This window comes from Alligator sinensis, unplaced genomic scaffold, assembly GCF_000455745.1.
Source record: "Alligator sinensis unplaced genomic scaffold, ASM45574v1 scaffold404_1, whole genome shotgun sequence".
Lineage (NCBI taxonomy): Eukaryota > Metazoa > Chordata > Crocodylia > Alligatoridae > Alligator > Alligator sinensis.
In genome coordinates this window covers 3,435,178-3,449,557 of record NW_005841839.1, presented here as the reverse complement: position 1 = coordinate 3,449,557, position 14,380 = coordinate 3,435,178, and the positions used below count along the sequence as shown (strand labels likewise).

The 14,380-nt window shown below is 45.5% G+C and overlaps 1 protein-coding gene across 1 annotated transcript in view; it reads left to right on the top strand.

Annotated features, from left to right (window-relative positions):
- Window positions 1–14,380, top strand: part of LOC112550233 (syntaxin-binding protein 4-like) — a gene marked incomplete at its 3' end in the record, with an annotated part of 93,979 nt that overhangs the window by 55,450 nt on the left and 24,149 nt on the right. The window contains exons 7-12 of the mRNA XM_025203591.1: window positions 1,857–1,942; window positions 2,839–2,965; window positions 8,705–8,846; window positions 9,030–9,136; window positions 11,192–11,345; window positions 13,741–13,813. Coding sequence (XP_025059376.1) covers window positions 1,857–1,942; window positions 2,839–2,965; window positions 8,705–8,846; window positions 9,030–9,136; window positions 11,192–11,345; window positions 13,741–13,813 — 689 coding nt within the window. The remainder of the gene's footprint in view (window positions 1–1,856; window positions 1,943–2,838; window positions 2,966–8,704; window positions 8,847–9,029; window positions 9,137–11,191; window positions 11,346–13,740; window positions 13,814–14,380) is intronic.

The following is a 14,380-nucleotide window of genomic DNA, read 5'->3' as shown; positions in this document are numbered from 1 at the left end:
CTGAGCATGTGCAGGATCCTGTATTTTGCCAGGCAAGTACCTGGCTCTGTACACACAGCTAGCCATGTGCAGGTCCCCCAGATGTAGGTGGGCACTGGCTAGGAGCCATCCTAGATCATTGCTTCCTCATGAGCTCTCAGATCAGTACTGTGACAAAATGGGCTGATGATACCTGTGGATCTATAAAAAGGGGAATATCTCTTTTAGTAGAACCTCTCTGAATGCACCCTGTCTTGCCTTCTGTAGGTACAGAAGAGAGAGTAGAGCAATACTCTGGTGTCAAAACCAGACCTTTCAGAGTGGGGTTTAAAGAGCTCGGCCGATTCGGCTTATCAAAGAGAAGGCTGAAGTGTATAAGTATAAGTGTATAAGTATTTGTACAAGAAAAAGGAATCTAACCATGAGGAACTCTGCAGTCTTGCTGATAAAGGCATGTCTAGATCCATTGACTGTAAATGGAGTTAGAAGTTTCCTGACAGTGAGGATGGTTAAATATTGGAACACCTTTTCAGGAGAATTGGTGGACTCAATTGTTGGGAGTCTTAAAAACAGCTGATATATCATTTTAAGAAAGAAATGCTTTAACCCAGCCATGGGGACACAGGCTAGCTGACTCTGGTGGTTGTTTCTGACTTTGGGATCTGTTTATCCTCCCTGTTAATTCCCTTCTTTCATGCAGGGCAGCCTGTCTGGCCTCAGCATGCTTATTACACTAGCTGTTTATTAAGGCAATGACTGTAACATAATCTCCAGCTTCCAGGCTTCATTCTGCAGGGTCAGTAAGGAATTTTATCCTGAGACATAGTTGGCTAAACATATCATGTGTTTGTCTATCTGTCTTGCTTTCTTGGAAGCATCAAAGAGTGGCCAGAGCCAAAACTGGGACACAGGGCAATATACACCTGTGCTCAGATTTGGTACAGAGAATCCCATTTCTTTGATCATGGCTGGTATATCTTGATCATAGGCTCAGGGTAAAGTGATTGCCAGATTTGTGATTGGGAGGGAATATTTTTCTGGAACAGACTAGCAGGGCCCTTGGTGATTTTTCACCTTTACCTGCAGCATGCATGTTAAGCTGATTAGAGTGACAATTACTTGCATTTCTTTGGTTATAAAAAGGCCCACAGAGATCTTACACATTCCTCTGATAGCTCATGTGTGTCACATCAGCAAATGAAGAAGGCTTCAAAATGCAAGAGGTGTTCTGCTCTAGTGGGTAAAGCATGGGACTGGGAGTGGGGGCTTTTCTCTTGTGCACTTGCAATGGACAAACTGCATAGCTGCTTTGTCCTTCAGTTTACTCACTTGTATTCTATGAATGATAACACCAGAGAGATACTGGGAAGTTTAATTATCATTGTAAAGTCCTTGGAGTTTGCTGATGAAAAGCAGGGCAGAGGGGCTGTCACTCAGATGCAAATGCCCAGAAGAGAATTTCCCTGGCACAGGGGAATTTCTTGCTGACGTATCCAGCTCCTGTGCCTATTTCCCATCCCAGAATAAGGGGCATGTTTGGGCATGGAGGTTTCAGTTTGTCACTGGAATTTTCCAAGGTGGTTGCTATGAGGTTGGGATCCTCCACTTAGGTTGATTATGGACCCTCACTCCAGCATAAGCTGCACATTGTTTGGAAACAGCTCAAAAATCACATCAGGTCTGCCCCTGAGAATCAAGGAGCTGTATCTAGTTCCCTGATACCACCCCCTGCACTGACCAGGTCTCTGCTCTCAGAAGAAAATCAAGCCTATAAATGGGTTGGTGTGTAAAACTTTTTCTAGGCATATTTTTGTGTTATAAATCAATAGGGAATTGTATCAAGGAGCTGAATGAGTCTTCTGTGTCTTGCTTTTCAGGAGAGAATTCTCTGAGCTGCTGGAAAAGTTTGGACCTCAGAGCAACACAGGATCATCCCGGAGTTCTCCAATTCTCCATGGTGGCAGTGAGTACTGAAATCTTTGTGAAGTCAATGCTGTAATGTAGACGACACCTCCACCATTGGGAGGTCTTGTATCCTTATCTTAGTGCTAAGCTGTTGTTTCATTTTAATATTGTGCTGTTGTTTCTGAATAGGGCTTGGAGGAAGGTTTGCAGGAAAATAAATCCTGACTATATTTGAGAGAATTCTTATTTGCTGGGTCCCAATAAATGCTCTGATTGTTATATGGCAGTAATGCAGAACTTAAATGCATCTTGGCTGCAGAGCAGCAGAGTAGAATAAACATGGACCTAATAGTCTGTGCAAATAAGGAAAAACAGAGATGGGGAGAGAGAGAGAACTGTGTTAGGGTGGAAGCAGGGAGGCTTTGGTATCTAACTGTTCTCCAGCTTCCAGAACTTCACTTGAACTGTACATCAGTTCACAAAGATACTGCACTAATAAGTTCTAATAATACCTAGGTTTTCAAAAGCAGTTTTCCTCTATGAATAGCAAAGCATTTAAGGCAGGGCATATTATTATCCCCCTAGTTTCCAGGTGGAGAAATTGCCTGTGGCAACAAAGCAAGTCACTAGTAGACCGAGAAATGGTGCTCAGGTCACCTAAGCTGGGAGTGGCGAACTCTGCCATGGACCCCTCCATGGGTTTTCATTAAAGAAAACCCTGTGATAGTGGAACACAGCAGTGTCTGTGCAAATTACTGTAATCACAGATTTACATTTGTGTTGGGCAAATTAAACTGTATCTATCTTATTCACTTGAGTGGTAGGGATTTCAATTCTGAATAAGGGACCATGAAAGCTGTTTGAATTCCAGACTAGGAAGCAGGAAAGAAGGGTAGAAAGATGGGGGTGTAAAATGGTTTGGTTTTCTTCACTAACTTCAAATTTACCCTTCAGGTAGGTATTTGGAAAGTACATCCTCAGGGTCTTCATCACGATCCCAGAGTCCTCTACTTCTGAGCCCTGCAAATTCCCATGGGCCGTTCATCGGAAACTCGACACATTCCCCACACTCCAGCTCACAGTATGTACAGTGTCACAGAGTACAGTCACTTCTGCTGAATCAACACTCATTTCTAGAGCATCATTAGTGAATAGTCTGTATTGCATAGATTTCAGGAGGCTTCAGTCACAGATCAGAGTGGTTCCCATTCCACTGTGGCATAGGATTTTAAAAAGGGACTAATGATTTTGGATGTTGCAGTATTTGGGTGCCCACGTTGAGACAGCTGAAGAGGGACTGATTATCAGAAAGTTTTGGATAACACCTTTAAAAATCTGGTTTCTTTTTAGTGGTCTTTTGGGCTGAGTGTCACAAAATAGCTCATTAAAACTATTGTCCAATCTCTTTGGACATGTTTACTGGATCTCCTTTTGAGTTGGAGTTAATGTTTCTCAATCCTCCATGTTTTCTAGGCCCCCTCTACATGTGCAGGTAAAGGCGTGATGGGATCTAATGGGTGATCCACACAATCATGCCTACTGCCATGCCACATATGCATGGCAGGAGGCATGTTTATGGGATTGCACATTAGATGCCATTGCATCAGAAACAAGCAAGCTCCCTTGGATGGGAGCCCCTTCAGTTGAGGGGCTCCCATCCATGGGGCCACCCCATGCACTCCCAGGGCTGGGGGATTACAACAGCTGGGATCTCCCAGGCTTGGAAGTGTGTGAAAACCCTGGGCCCTGGGGAACTGAGGCAGCCACCATCCTTAGGACTTGGGGGTGCATGAAACCATTTCACACCCCTTCCCAAGCTCTAGGGGTCGCAGCTGCTTGGATCTCCAGGGCTCCGGAGTTTCACCCTCTCCCCCCGCATAAAGCCTTAGGGATAGCAGCTGCCACAGTCCCTGGGTCCCAGGGGTTTCACACATACACCTGGGCCCTAGGGATCATGGGTGCCTCGCTCTCCAGGGCTCAGGGGTTTCATGCTGGGCAAGGTGCACTTCTGCAGCTGGGAGCCCTGTCAACTGACAAGGCTCCCAACCACAAGGGGATACCCTGCTACACATGCAAATTAAAGCTGCATAGCAACCATCTATAAATTTAAGACACATTTTTGAGGTCTAACTTTATAGTTGGTTGGAGCTTTTTATCATGTCATGAGTACTTGCTTTGCATGTGTAGCTGGTGTTAAGATAATTGTGGAATTAACCAGATAAGTGTACAATAAGTGTTATGTGTAGAGGGGGCCTTATACTCATGCCTTATCATAATTATTTATTATTAGGTTTTTTTTGTTATGTGGTTGTGCCTAAGAGCTCCTGTCATGGACCCTTGGCTCCATTATGCTAGACACTGAACAGATGCTAGTCTGTGTCCCGAAGTGCTGACAGTGTGCGAGACCTCAGAGATGTATGGAATGTAATTGCTCCATTTCCAGTCCTTTGCAACTGAGTAAAAACCCATGGTTCACAGATATTTTTGAAGGCAAAATGAAGTATCTTTTAAGATTATTAGGGCTGTGTGAAGCTTTAGGTGCTGATGCTGATTTAGAGGAGATTTGGCCCAATTTGGTGGCTGAATCTCCAAATCTGAATCGAATCAGGACCAATAAAAAGGTCCAGATCAATTCAATCCTCTCCAAATCTTTGGAAAAGATTCAGAGAGCTTCGATGATTCAGGCAGTCCCCACCCACCGCAGTGGGGAGCTGGAGCTGGACTTGGAGCTGTTAAGTAGGGGCCGAGGGAGGCGGGGCTGGAGGAGGGGGAGGAGACCATGGGGGGACCCCTGACAGGCCCCATCCCCTGCCTGCTCTCCCAGCCCCCTTGTGGCTGCCCCGCCCACCTCAGCTCCTGGTGCTTTAAAAAAAAGCCCCTGCTCACCAGATGCTGCCTGGCGGGGGGGGGCAATCCCCACTGCCCCACGCTGCATGGGGGGCTCTACACAAGCCCCCTGCTGTCCCAGCCCGTCCATGGCTGCCTCGCCCGCCCCAGCTCCAGCCCTTTAAGAAAAAAAAATGACTCACTGACCGGTGAGCCTGGGGTTGTTTTTTTTGGGACCGGGGGGTTCCTTAAAGGGCTGGAGCTGGGGCAGGCAGGGCAGCCATGGTGGGGTGGGGGTGCTGGGACAGTGGCAGGGGGGCCAGGGGGTTTGTGGCAGAGCTCCCACGCAGCATGGGGCAGTGGGGGGCAGTGGTGATCTCCCTTCCTGGCAGCATCTGGTGAGCGGGGGCTTTTTTTTCAAAGAGCCAAGAGCTGGAGCGGGTGGGGCAGCCATTGCCGGGGCTGGGAGAGTGGGTTGGGGATGGGCCTGGGTGATTCGGAGATTCGTCAGGAGCCGAATCTCCGAATCAGAATTAGCCAAATCCATTTGGGACAGTGATTCATGTCACTGTCCCCCAAATCAGCAGAATCTGAATCTGAAACAAATACTAGCCTAAACATTATGGCTGAGAATCTCTTTTTCAAGGGTCAGTACCATGGTCCTTCTTCCATACTGTCCTGTCCCTTGTGCAGTTATTCACATCTGTGAGAGCTGAATACAGACACAACCCTCAACACCTCATCCTGCTTCCCAGTAGGAGGAATAACTGCCCAAGGACCAGAGACTATGTGGGAATGTGGCACTTATGGCGTCCTAGGTACATTTTGTATTTTATAAAACAGGGAGCTTAAAAATAACAATCAGAATTTTCTATCTGCAGAGAAAGGTGTCCAGGCTGATAGTGATGAACCTTCCAGAACTTAGGTAGTGCATTATCATCCTTTTTTTAGGGTCTCAGCCCTACTGTCTGCCTGCTGCTGCTTGTGCTTGCACAAATGTAAACTAGCAGTAATTCCTATGAAGTTACTGGAGAGGTCCCTTGCTGGAGAGGTCCATAGTTCAGACACAATACATTCTCTTGGCAGGTGAACTCCACAACATGCAAAGTATCACCTCTTTATTAGGGATTTGCAGAGGAGAAATATTTGGCACCAAAGCTTTTAAGCTGCTTGCTTGGAGACACTCTTTGAGAGGAGAGAACAGCTCATGTACTTGACAGCCTTTCTGGATAAACTGGACACCTTCCACAATTAACACTTTTCACTCCACAGCAAAGACAGTGGCCTGGATTTATACCCTTGTTTGTAGATGATGGATGTTGGGTGCTATGGCATTCAGCTGCGGTTGCAAAGTTTGGCTAGTCCACATCTTAGAAATAAAGCAAAGGGTCACCTGGCATTAAACCACTACTTCCTGGAAGAAGGGACAGTAGGACTTGGACCATGTGAGATCTCAGATCATTGAAATGATGCATGTGTGTACTAATGTACTATAACCCAGTGTAACAGGGTCCTGCCCCAGGAGTGGCCCTGTGATGCCCCTGGAGCCCCCTCATCCCTTGTTGCTTTTACTTTCTTCGGGCAATCTCCCCTTCCACTTTTCTGCCACACCTTGATGTAGTTATGCCTTTAGAAAAAGGGAGGCTGCCCCAGGGCGCCGCAAGCGAGAGTATACATGTGAACACAGGTGTCATTGCTCATTGCCTTAAGGGCTAATTATGTGGCTTCCTCAGGTGCACACAGAAGTGACCATAGAAAGCAGTCTATAGCCATGACCAAATACAAATGCATGGCTGCAGATATCTTAAAAAATGGTCACTTGGGTAAAAATCTGACCCCTCATTGCATGAGGTATCCAGATAAAGAGGTGCAGACAGAAGTGTCAATTTTTGCCAGATCTGGCCGCAGAAAGCAGTTTATAACTGTGACCAAACATAAGTGCATGGATGTAAATAGCTTCAAAAATGGCCAGCTAGGTGAAAATCTGACCCTTCATTAGGTAGGTATTACATAAAGGTGTTACAAAATGTAGCCTCTTTGGTAACTTGTGTCTGCAGAGCTCTCAGGCTGTTGCTGTTTTCAGAATGGGAGGGGAAAAGGGAGCAAAGGGAGTTCAGTCTGGATGTTTTTTATTCCCCCCGGAGGGTGGGGCAGGTGTATTGCAGCCCCTCTTAGGTCGGGTGGGAGGGGGGAGCTACAATTCACCCACCCCACCCTTCAGCACCAGCTGGGGAGCCCCAAGAATGAGCTCCCTACACTGCCTTTCCCCTTTCCCATTCTGAAAACAGCAGCACTGGCAGAAGGCCTGGCCATTGGTATGGGAACCTGGCTGCAGGTTCCCAGCTGGCAGCCAGGTTCCCCTCACCTTAGGAACCAACACTGAACTTCTTTTTGGTCTGGGGTAACGCTGTAACTCAAAACACATTGCAGAATTACAGCTGGAAGTTGCACTTCTGTCTGTACCTGCTCTCATCTCCTCTTTTAGCCATGCCCAAGGCTTGCACATGTTACTAATCATTGGGTATTAAACTCCATCATCCAATCCAGTCAATCCTTTATCCGTGGGTCTTCAGCCCCAGTGTCAACTCCAATCAGTGCAGGCCCCTGAACGTAGAATGGTTTCTACTATTGCTGGGGCCTCCAGCCCTGGTTCCTTTAACCATGCCAGCCCCTTCTGGGCTCAGGCCTCTGTACCTCAAACAGTTTCACTCCTCTTGGGCTTAGGTCTGCATCCTCTGCTGGTCCTGGGCTCAGACCTCGTTATCTCTAGCTGACTCCACCCTTCCCAGGCTACAGGTCTTTGGGCCTGTTTGTTCTCACCCTGCACAGGCTACAGGCCCTTGACCCTGCCTGCTCTCATCTCTCTGCAGCTGTGGCCCTGCTCCTCAGCCTTGGCCCCTATCCCACAGGACCTGACTCCGCTCCTGGGCCAGTTAAGACTTCCACCACTCCTGCAATCTCAATTCCTAAACCAGCAGTGTTTCCCCAGCCCTAAAACTATCTTACCCCCCCACACAGTTGGAGTGCTTTATCAGAGGTTCCCCTTCTCAGCTCAAGAACTCTTTTTCCCAGGGCTACCTGCCCAGCTTAAGTCCTGGGCTTATATCTTGCAAGCCCAGCCACTTCTGGGTCATGTGGCTCCTTTGACTGCCCTCTGCCTCACCTGCAGCCTGCCTTCCCTTAAAGTAGCAGGAGCACCAAGCTCCTTACTACATGAGGACAGTGTAACTTGTTCTGTTTTGTTGGAGTCTATATAGATTCTTATACTGCCCACCTCATTATACTGTCTGAGCTCCTTCCAATAGCACATTGAGCAATGTGGTTAACATCCATCTTGTGTGATTTGTTTTTGTCCCAGTTGTAGCATCCAATGGGCTTTTTTGATTACAGTATTCCATGGTACCTCATTTCCTGAAAAAATATTTTCTAATACCCCCAGGCTTGTAGAATAATGTAGAACTACAAATCATTCTCTTGGAGTATGCTTTTCTAAATTTACCTTCTGACCAGTATAAGTGAAGAGGCTATTTGAGTATGCAGCTGCTTTTTAGATCTTCTTAGTAGTGTTCTGCAGAGGTTGTATGCCCATGTAATTTAAAAACTATGGAACTGTTCAGGAAAAGATGCTATGTCTTATAGCAATTACATAGGTCTGCAGACTGTATGGTTATCATGTTGTATTTCAAGTTGTCAGGGAATTAAAAGATTATTTAAAGCATCAGATTGCTTAGAATGATGATTCAAGAGATGGATGTTGTTAGAATGTTTTATCTTTGAGTGAGGGGAATGTGTTGCTAAGTTGTGGGTTTTACTCATTTTCTGGGAGAAGGCCAAGGAATTGCACTCAGGAGTCCAAGCCAAATAGAACTTTTAGTTCAGCCCTGATGCTGAGTTGCTAAATGCTATACGGTGTCAGAGATAGTCAAAAGTTGCGTGCAATAAAATAAAAATCGACCAGTCTTAAGTTATCTGCTAACATTTTTGTTTCTTGTAGCTTCTCCAGTGAATCAGCAATTCAGACCATTTCCATAGCAAAATCCTCTGGCTTGGGGTTGACAATCAGTGGTGGATCTAATAAGCCAGATGGTCCCATGGTGTATGTTCAAGAGCTTATGCCGGAGGGTGACTGTTACAGGGTAAGTTAGCAATGCAGAGTTTCATTGATCTGTAAAATATGAATCTCTCCTGAACACTCCAACTATTGTGAAGAAGCCTGCTTTGGGGATGAGGTAATAAGCTTTTGAAGTGCATCTTTTTTGATATATTAATCTTTGTGGATAAAACTTGATACTATGTTGCTGTTTTCCCTCCTTGTTTAGGATGGGCGGCTCCGTCCAGGTGATCAGCTAGTAGCTATCAATAAAGACTCTTTGGTGGGCAGCACATATGAAGAGGCCAGAAAAATAATTGCAAAAGCCAAATTCAGGTAGGCAAGTGCCAACAGGCCCAAGTGAATAAATCTCTTGTGTCCAAAAAGCATGTCCTATTACAGTCAATAAGGGTCATGCCCTGTGGTGCTTCTGAGGGTGAGGGAGGAGATGTCCACATCATTCTACTCTTTTTTTTTGCAAGAAACATCTTGTTAGTTCTCAGTGCCTTCACATCAGGAGGTCTTGAGTGCATGGGACTGTGACAGAACCCTGGGAATGTAGGGTACTCCCAGAAATATACACTGGATTTGTGTAAGTGTATTGTTCCCCCCACTCTGCTGAACAGATATGCCCCGGTTATTAATTTGCTCAAAAATCCTGATTTACCACAGAAACTTTGGTAAAGCAACAGAAAAACAAAAGGGTTTATTACAAGGAAGAACAAATTATATAAAAAAGAAAAAGTGTTCAAATGCTTTGACAGCAAAGTATGGTAAAACAAAACTGACAGAACCGTTGTCCTACATTCACACTACCACCTAGCCCTCAAAAATTCCTCTGAAAATCTCTTGGGGTCCTCCTCTCCTCAGCCACAGCTAGCTCTCTCAGCCAGAGACCTCCATGTCCTCTCTCCTCGCAGGGAGCCATCTCTCTTGCCCATGTGGCGGGCCAGCAGGGGGTACTGCTGCATTGAGCCATCCGCCTCACTGTGCTCAACCCAATTCTAGGCTCCAAGTGCCTCCCTGGGGGTGCCTCACGTCTGGCTGCCCCCCTTCCTGAAGCACACCCACAAGCCTGGGGGTAATGCCGCCACCACCCAGGGTCTGGACTGATCTTGGTCCTGTGCCCCCTGGGAAACACAGGGCTAGTAGTCCTTGAGGGTACTTGACCTACTGCAAGAACTTGGGGTGCTTCCCTCAGTCTAAAGCACAAATAGTGGTCTTCCTTAGTTAGTCAAACCAAGGGGACCCCAAGGCCTAATCTAGACCCTCTCCCAATAAGTCTCCCATGCTAGGCATGGAGGAGAACTTTATTGGTTGCAAGGAGTAGATTTGGAATAGGGTACAAGGTAGAGCAATATCAGATAAATCCCTTAGAGCAAACAGTGTCAAGGTAGCCTTTGATTACGCATCTGAGTTACTGCAAGCTATACATCTTTTTACATTTCAAGTAGCTTACTCACAAGTATCATCCAGAGGCAGGTAGAGATTCCCTCTGGAGGCAAGCAGTTCATTAAACATGAGTTTCAAGAGAGAGCAAGTTTCAGATGGTTCAGATTTTCTGAGTCCTCATTATGGCTGCTGCTCCTCTTTCTGGGCAGTCTTTACCTTATATAGAATTTATGACCTCATTTACCTAATCCAATGAAGGCCAGCAGTTGTTGGCTGCCAGCCAGTCAATTTGAAATGCATCTCTGGTTGCTGGGTAGACTGGCAGGGTCTCTAGCCCCCTCCCAGTCACGATGATATTGCTTAGAACAATAGGGAGTTTAAGCCCCCCTCCCTCCCCCCAGGTGTGTGAGGCCAGTTACCTAGGCAGAGGGAGCAGGTTTCCCCCTCCCTCAGGAATGTATCCAGCTCAGGTTACAACTCAGGTTTACCTGAAGCTGATGGGGCCGGAGGTGTCTGCCCTCTGCAGTGACCATGGTAACCAAATTGCCAGATTGGTCATCAGCCTAATAGCAGAATTTGGGGAGAGATAGAGATGGCATTCTGCCACAGCCCCCACCCCCTAATGGTCACTGCCTCCATTACATGGTGCAAAGCCTCCCCCCAGCACTTACCTTTAGGTGAGGCAGAGAATCCTCCACAAAAATGTTTCTGCCTGTGGATCCAAGACAGTAACATCTTGCATCACATTCAGGCATTTCCGGAGAACTCTCCAATCTGTTAGTCCTCATGTTGCAGTGAATGTCTCTCATCCTACAGACATTCTCAAGGCTCAGCCATTGAACTTGAGATCCAATATGAGTTTGCTGGGTGAAAACTTTTCTATATTATTGTGCATTATGCAGGTTTAGCAAACTTAGCACGGAGTTATAGCCATTAGGAAATTTCTGAAAACTTAAGTATGCATATTTTTAAGCACTAACACAATGTTTTATTTTTAAGACATGAGGGAAACACAGAAGTGGCCTTTATTCCTGGAAGGGGATGGTTACATCCTGGACTCTCGACTCCCAACAGCATCCACTCATCACCTCCAAAAGCAATGGGGAATGGTCTGGGCTCCTGCAGACTGAAGGTCCGCGTGAGGTCCCCTGAGGTAGGCCGTAGTTCAATGAGACCACAGATGCCAAACCCATGATCTCTGTCTCCATTGAGATTACTTTTATAGATTTTGTGGTAATCTTTCCAGATTAGCTGTTTATAAAGTCTGCAACATGGACTTGTTTGCTCTTGTTTGGACTCTGGTACTTTATATCTAGAATGTTGTTTCTTTTGGCTCTGGTTCAGGATACCAACGGATTTATCCCTGACCATCTAAGTCTGTGCTGAAGACAGTTGAGATGGGCTTTCAGCCTTGGAGTCCAGAGTTCAGATTTGTTTTCAGAAGTCAAAAGTGAAAAACAAATTTACTTTTGACTAGGGTAATTCTAGGGACACCCTCAAATTCAGTACCAGACCTAGTCCCCAGAAATGAGAGAGAGATATTTTAAAGGTGACTAGGGGATTTAGCTGCACAATCATTGGGAATCATGTGGCTCAGTCCCTTAGACAGATTTGCAAATCTGCTAAAGCCGTACATTTCCCTTTCTTTCCTGGATTAATGCAGTGCTCTGTATGACCCTTTTGCAAATGACATAAGGCTTCTTATTATTGAAGTGATATTCTAGCTGTGATGGACCAGGAAATAAACAATCATTTCCTAAACCATGCGCTTGGTCCAATAAAACATATCACCCACAAAAATTCTTGCCTCTTGTACAAGACTTCTTGGAGGTTCCTTCCATAACAAAGAAGCCTTGGGCCTTCTATGCAGCCTCCTGATGAGTCTGAGTTTTGTGTGTGAAAATTTAAGTCATCTGTGTGTATGTTGTCTGCTGGTAGATGCAAAAGGTATGGCTGGACATGGCTAGATATTCTGTCATCCAACAGCATGCATCATAATCCGGGGCGGGTTGCCAGCGAGGATTGGTCTCCATCAGTGGTCTCATCCAATTGCAATGCAAAATACCTACTGCTGTTCACACGTTTCACAAGAATGTCTTTAACATTAGCTGCCATGTCCTGAATTCTGTGCGACACAGTGTCATTTGAAAGAGGCACTCAATTTAACTGCTTTGCCATCTTCTCTCCACACAATATAAACACAAGTTCTTTAGCTGCAGGCAGAATGAGTTCTTCCCTAATAGTGTGAGGCTTCCCCGCTTTGGAGATTTGAAGGCTTGCAGGATATGAAGCTTCCAGGGCTTTTACATTTACTGTTGCATGACCAAACATTGTTACTTTCTTTTGTTTCAACTCATTGAGTTTGCGCTGAAAAAATTCAGGAGGTTTATCTTTGAAAGCAGCATGTATTGTCTCCATACGATGCCAGAGATGTACAGGCTTCAAGCTTTCGTTAGCCAGCACTGCGCAGCATAACACACATTGTGGCCTTGGTTCGTCTTGTTCACCAATCCACGTGAAGCCTAAATTAGTATAGCTTGAGTTGTATTGTCTTACCATTTTTGGGTGTTTCAGTGTGTTTTCATTACTGGTACTTCTACTCGTACTGCTTCCTGGTAAACACGGGTCTGCACTCAAAATGTTCTTTGCAGATATGTGTTAGCTTGCTGTAGTCTCATGCTTGACTTTGAACTTTTCGCTGATCTCACTGTCACTGGTTTGATTATTTGTTGTTTATTTTTTCAAATATCCCATTTTCAACCACAAATCCGTTTCTGGGGGTTGACTACTGTCCTACTTACTGGACTGACAACTGTTACATTTTTTGAAAAAGCACTGGATTCTGGTACAGTCAGTACTTTCCACGTGACCATAATGACCAATAAATACAATACAGATAGGTTAGCTGAATTGCGTTCAATGAAAACCATGTATACACAGCTAAAAAATGAGGCCAATTAAAGCTATGTATGTAGTGTAGTAGGGTGATACCAACTTAAAAAAACCCCACACGTTTCACTTCTGGATTAAATATGAATAAAAATAAAATAACATTATTTTCTTTAGCACCGGCATCATCATCAAAACGGCCTTGATCTGCGTCATCAGCAAAAATAAATCAAGTGCAGGGCCAAGTGCAGATAGTCTCGATTGTTCCACAACCTTTCTGCGGACCACCTGAATGGAGCTCATGGACCAGTGGTGGTCTACAGCCCACCTGAATGGAGCTCATGGACCAGTGGTAGTCCACGGGTCACAGTTTGAGAACCTCTCCACTAACGGACATGGGTTCAATGCCCTGACAGAGACCCAAGATGAGGCCTTATCCTCCTGAGCCAGAACTCCTTTTTGGTCCACCTTTATGTTAGCTCATGCTCTCTCCATAGCCCAAGAGGTTTACCTGGTGCTTTTGTTTTTCATGCATGGGATGGTTTAACTTGGTTCCATAGTGACGGGGCTTTGATGGTCCCTACTGAACTCCAGTTCCTCTTTTTGCTCGTTATTTGCTGTGCTCAGCATTGTCTCCTTTTTTTGTCTTCCTTATTTAGAACAGACATGAAACCTCCTTTCCTGTGCCTTCTCCATCACCAGATATCTGCCCACCAGAACTCACTGTATCTGGTAAGAGCCTTGCTTAGTTGCTCTCTGCTCTGTTTGTACAGGTGGCAGAGTGTGTTCAGCTCACAGTCTGCCAGTCTGAGAGAACAGAATTAAAATCTGAAATATATGTACAACAGTGTTAGTGTTTAACACTGTGGTCATGGAGCCTGATCCATTAGGGTAATTTATTCAGTAGGCATTATATAAGCCCAGGGCTGCTGGAGTGGTTCAGGGATGTTTTGCCTTTCAACTTTAGGCTATTGGTTCCATTCTGTGATGAAATGTCTTCACTATTATCCAAAGACTATGACACATGGTTCTGCTATCATTCCAGTGGCCAGGTGGCCCCATCATACTTAACAGATGGCAGCCCCGCTGATGGAGTGAATAACACCTAGAAACTAAAACAGTATTTAAAAAAAATCCCCATTCCTGACAAAGCCCTAGGTAGCCCCAAACAGGAGCACAGTTCTACAGTCATTGAGCTAAATTAGCTGCCACCAGTTGTCCATGAAGAGGAAGTTAATGTGTGATTGAATAACTGCTACGTCTGTCACACTTGTCTAAGGTATCCACAGTTCACATGTA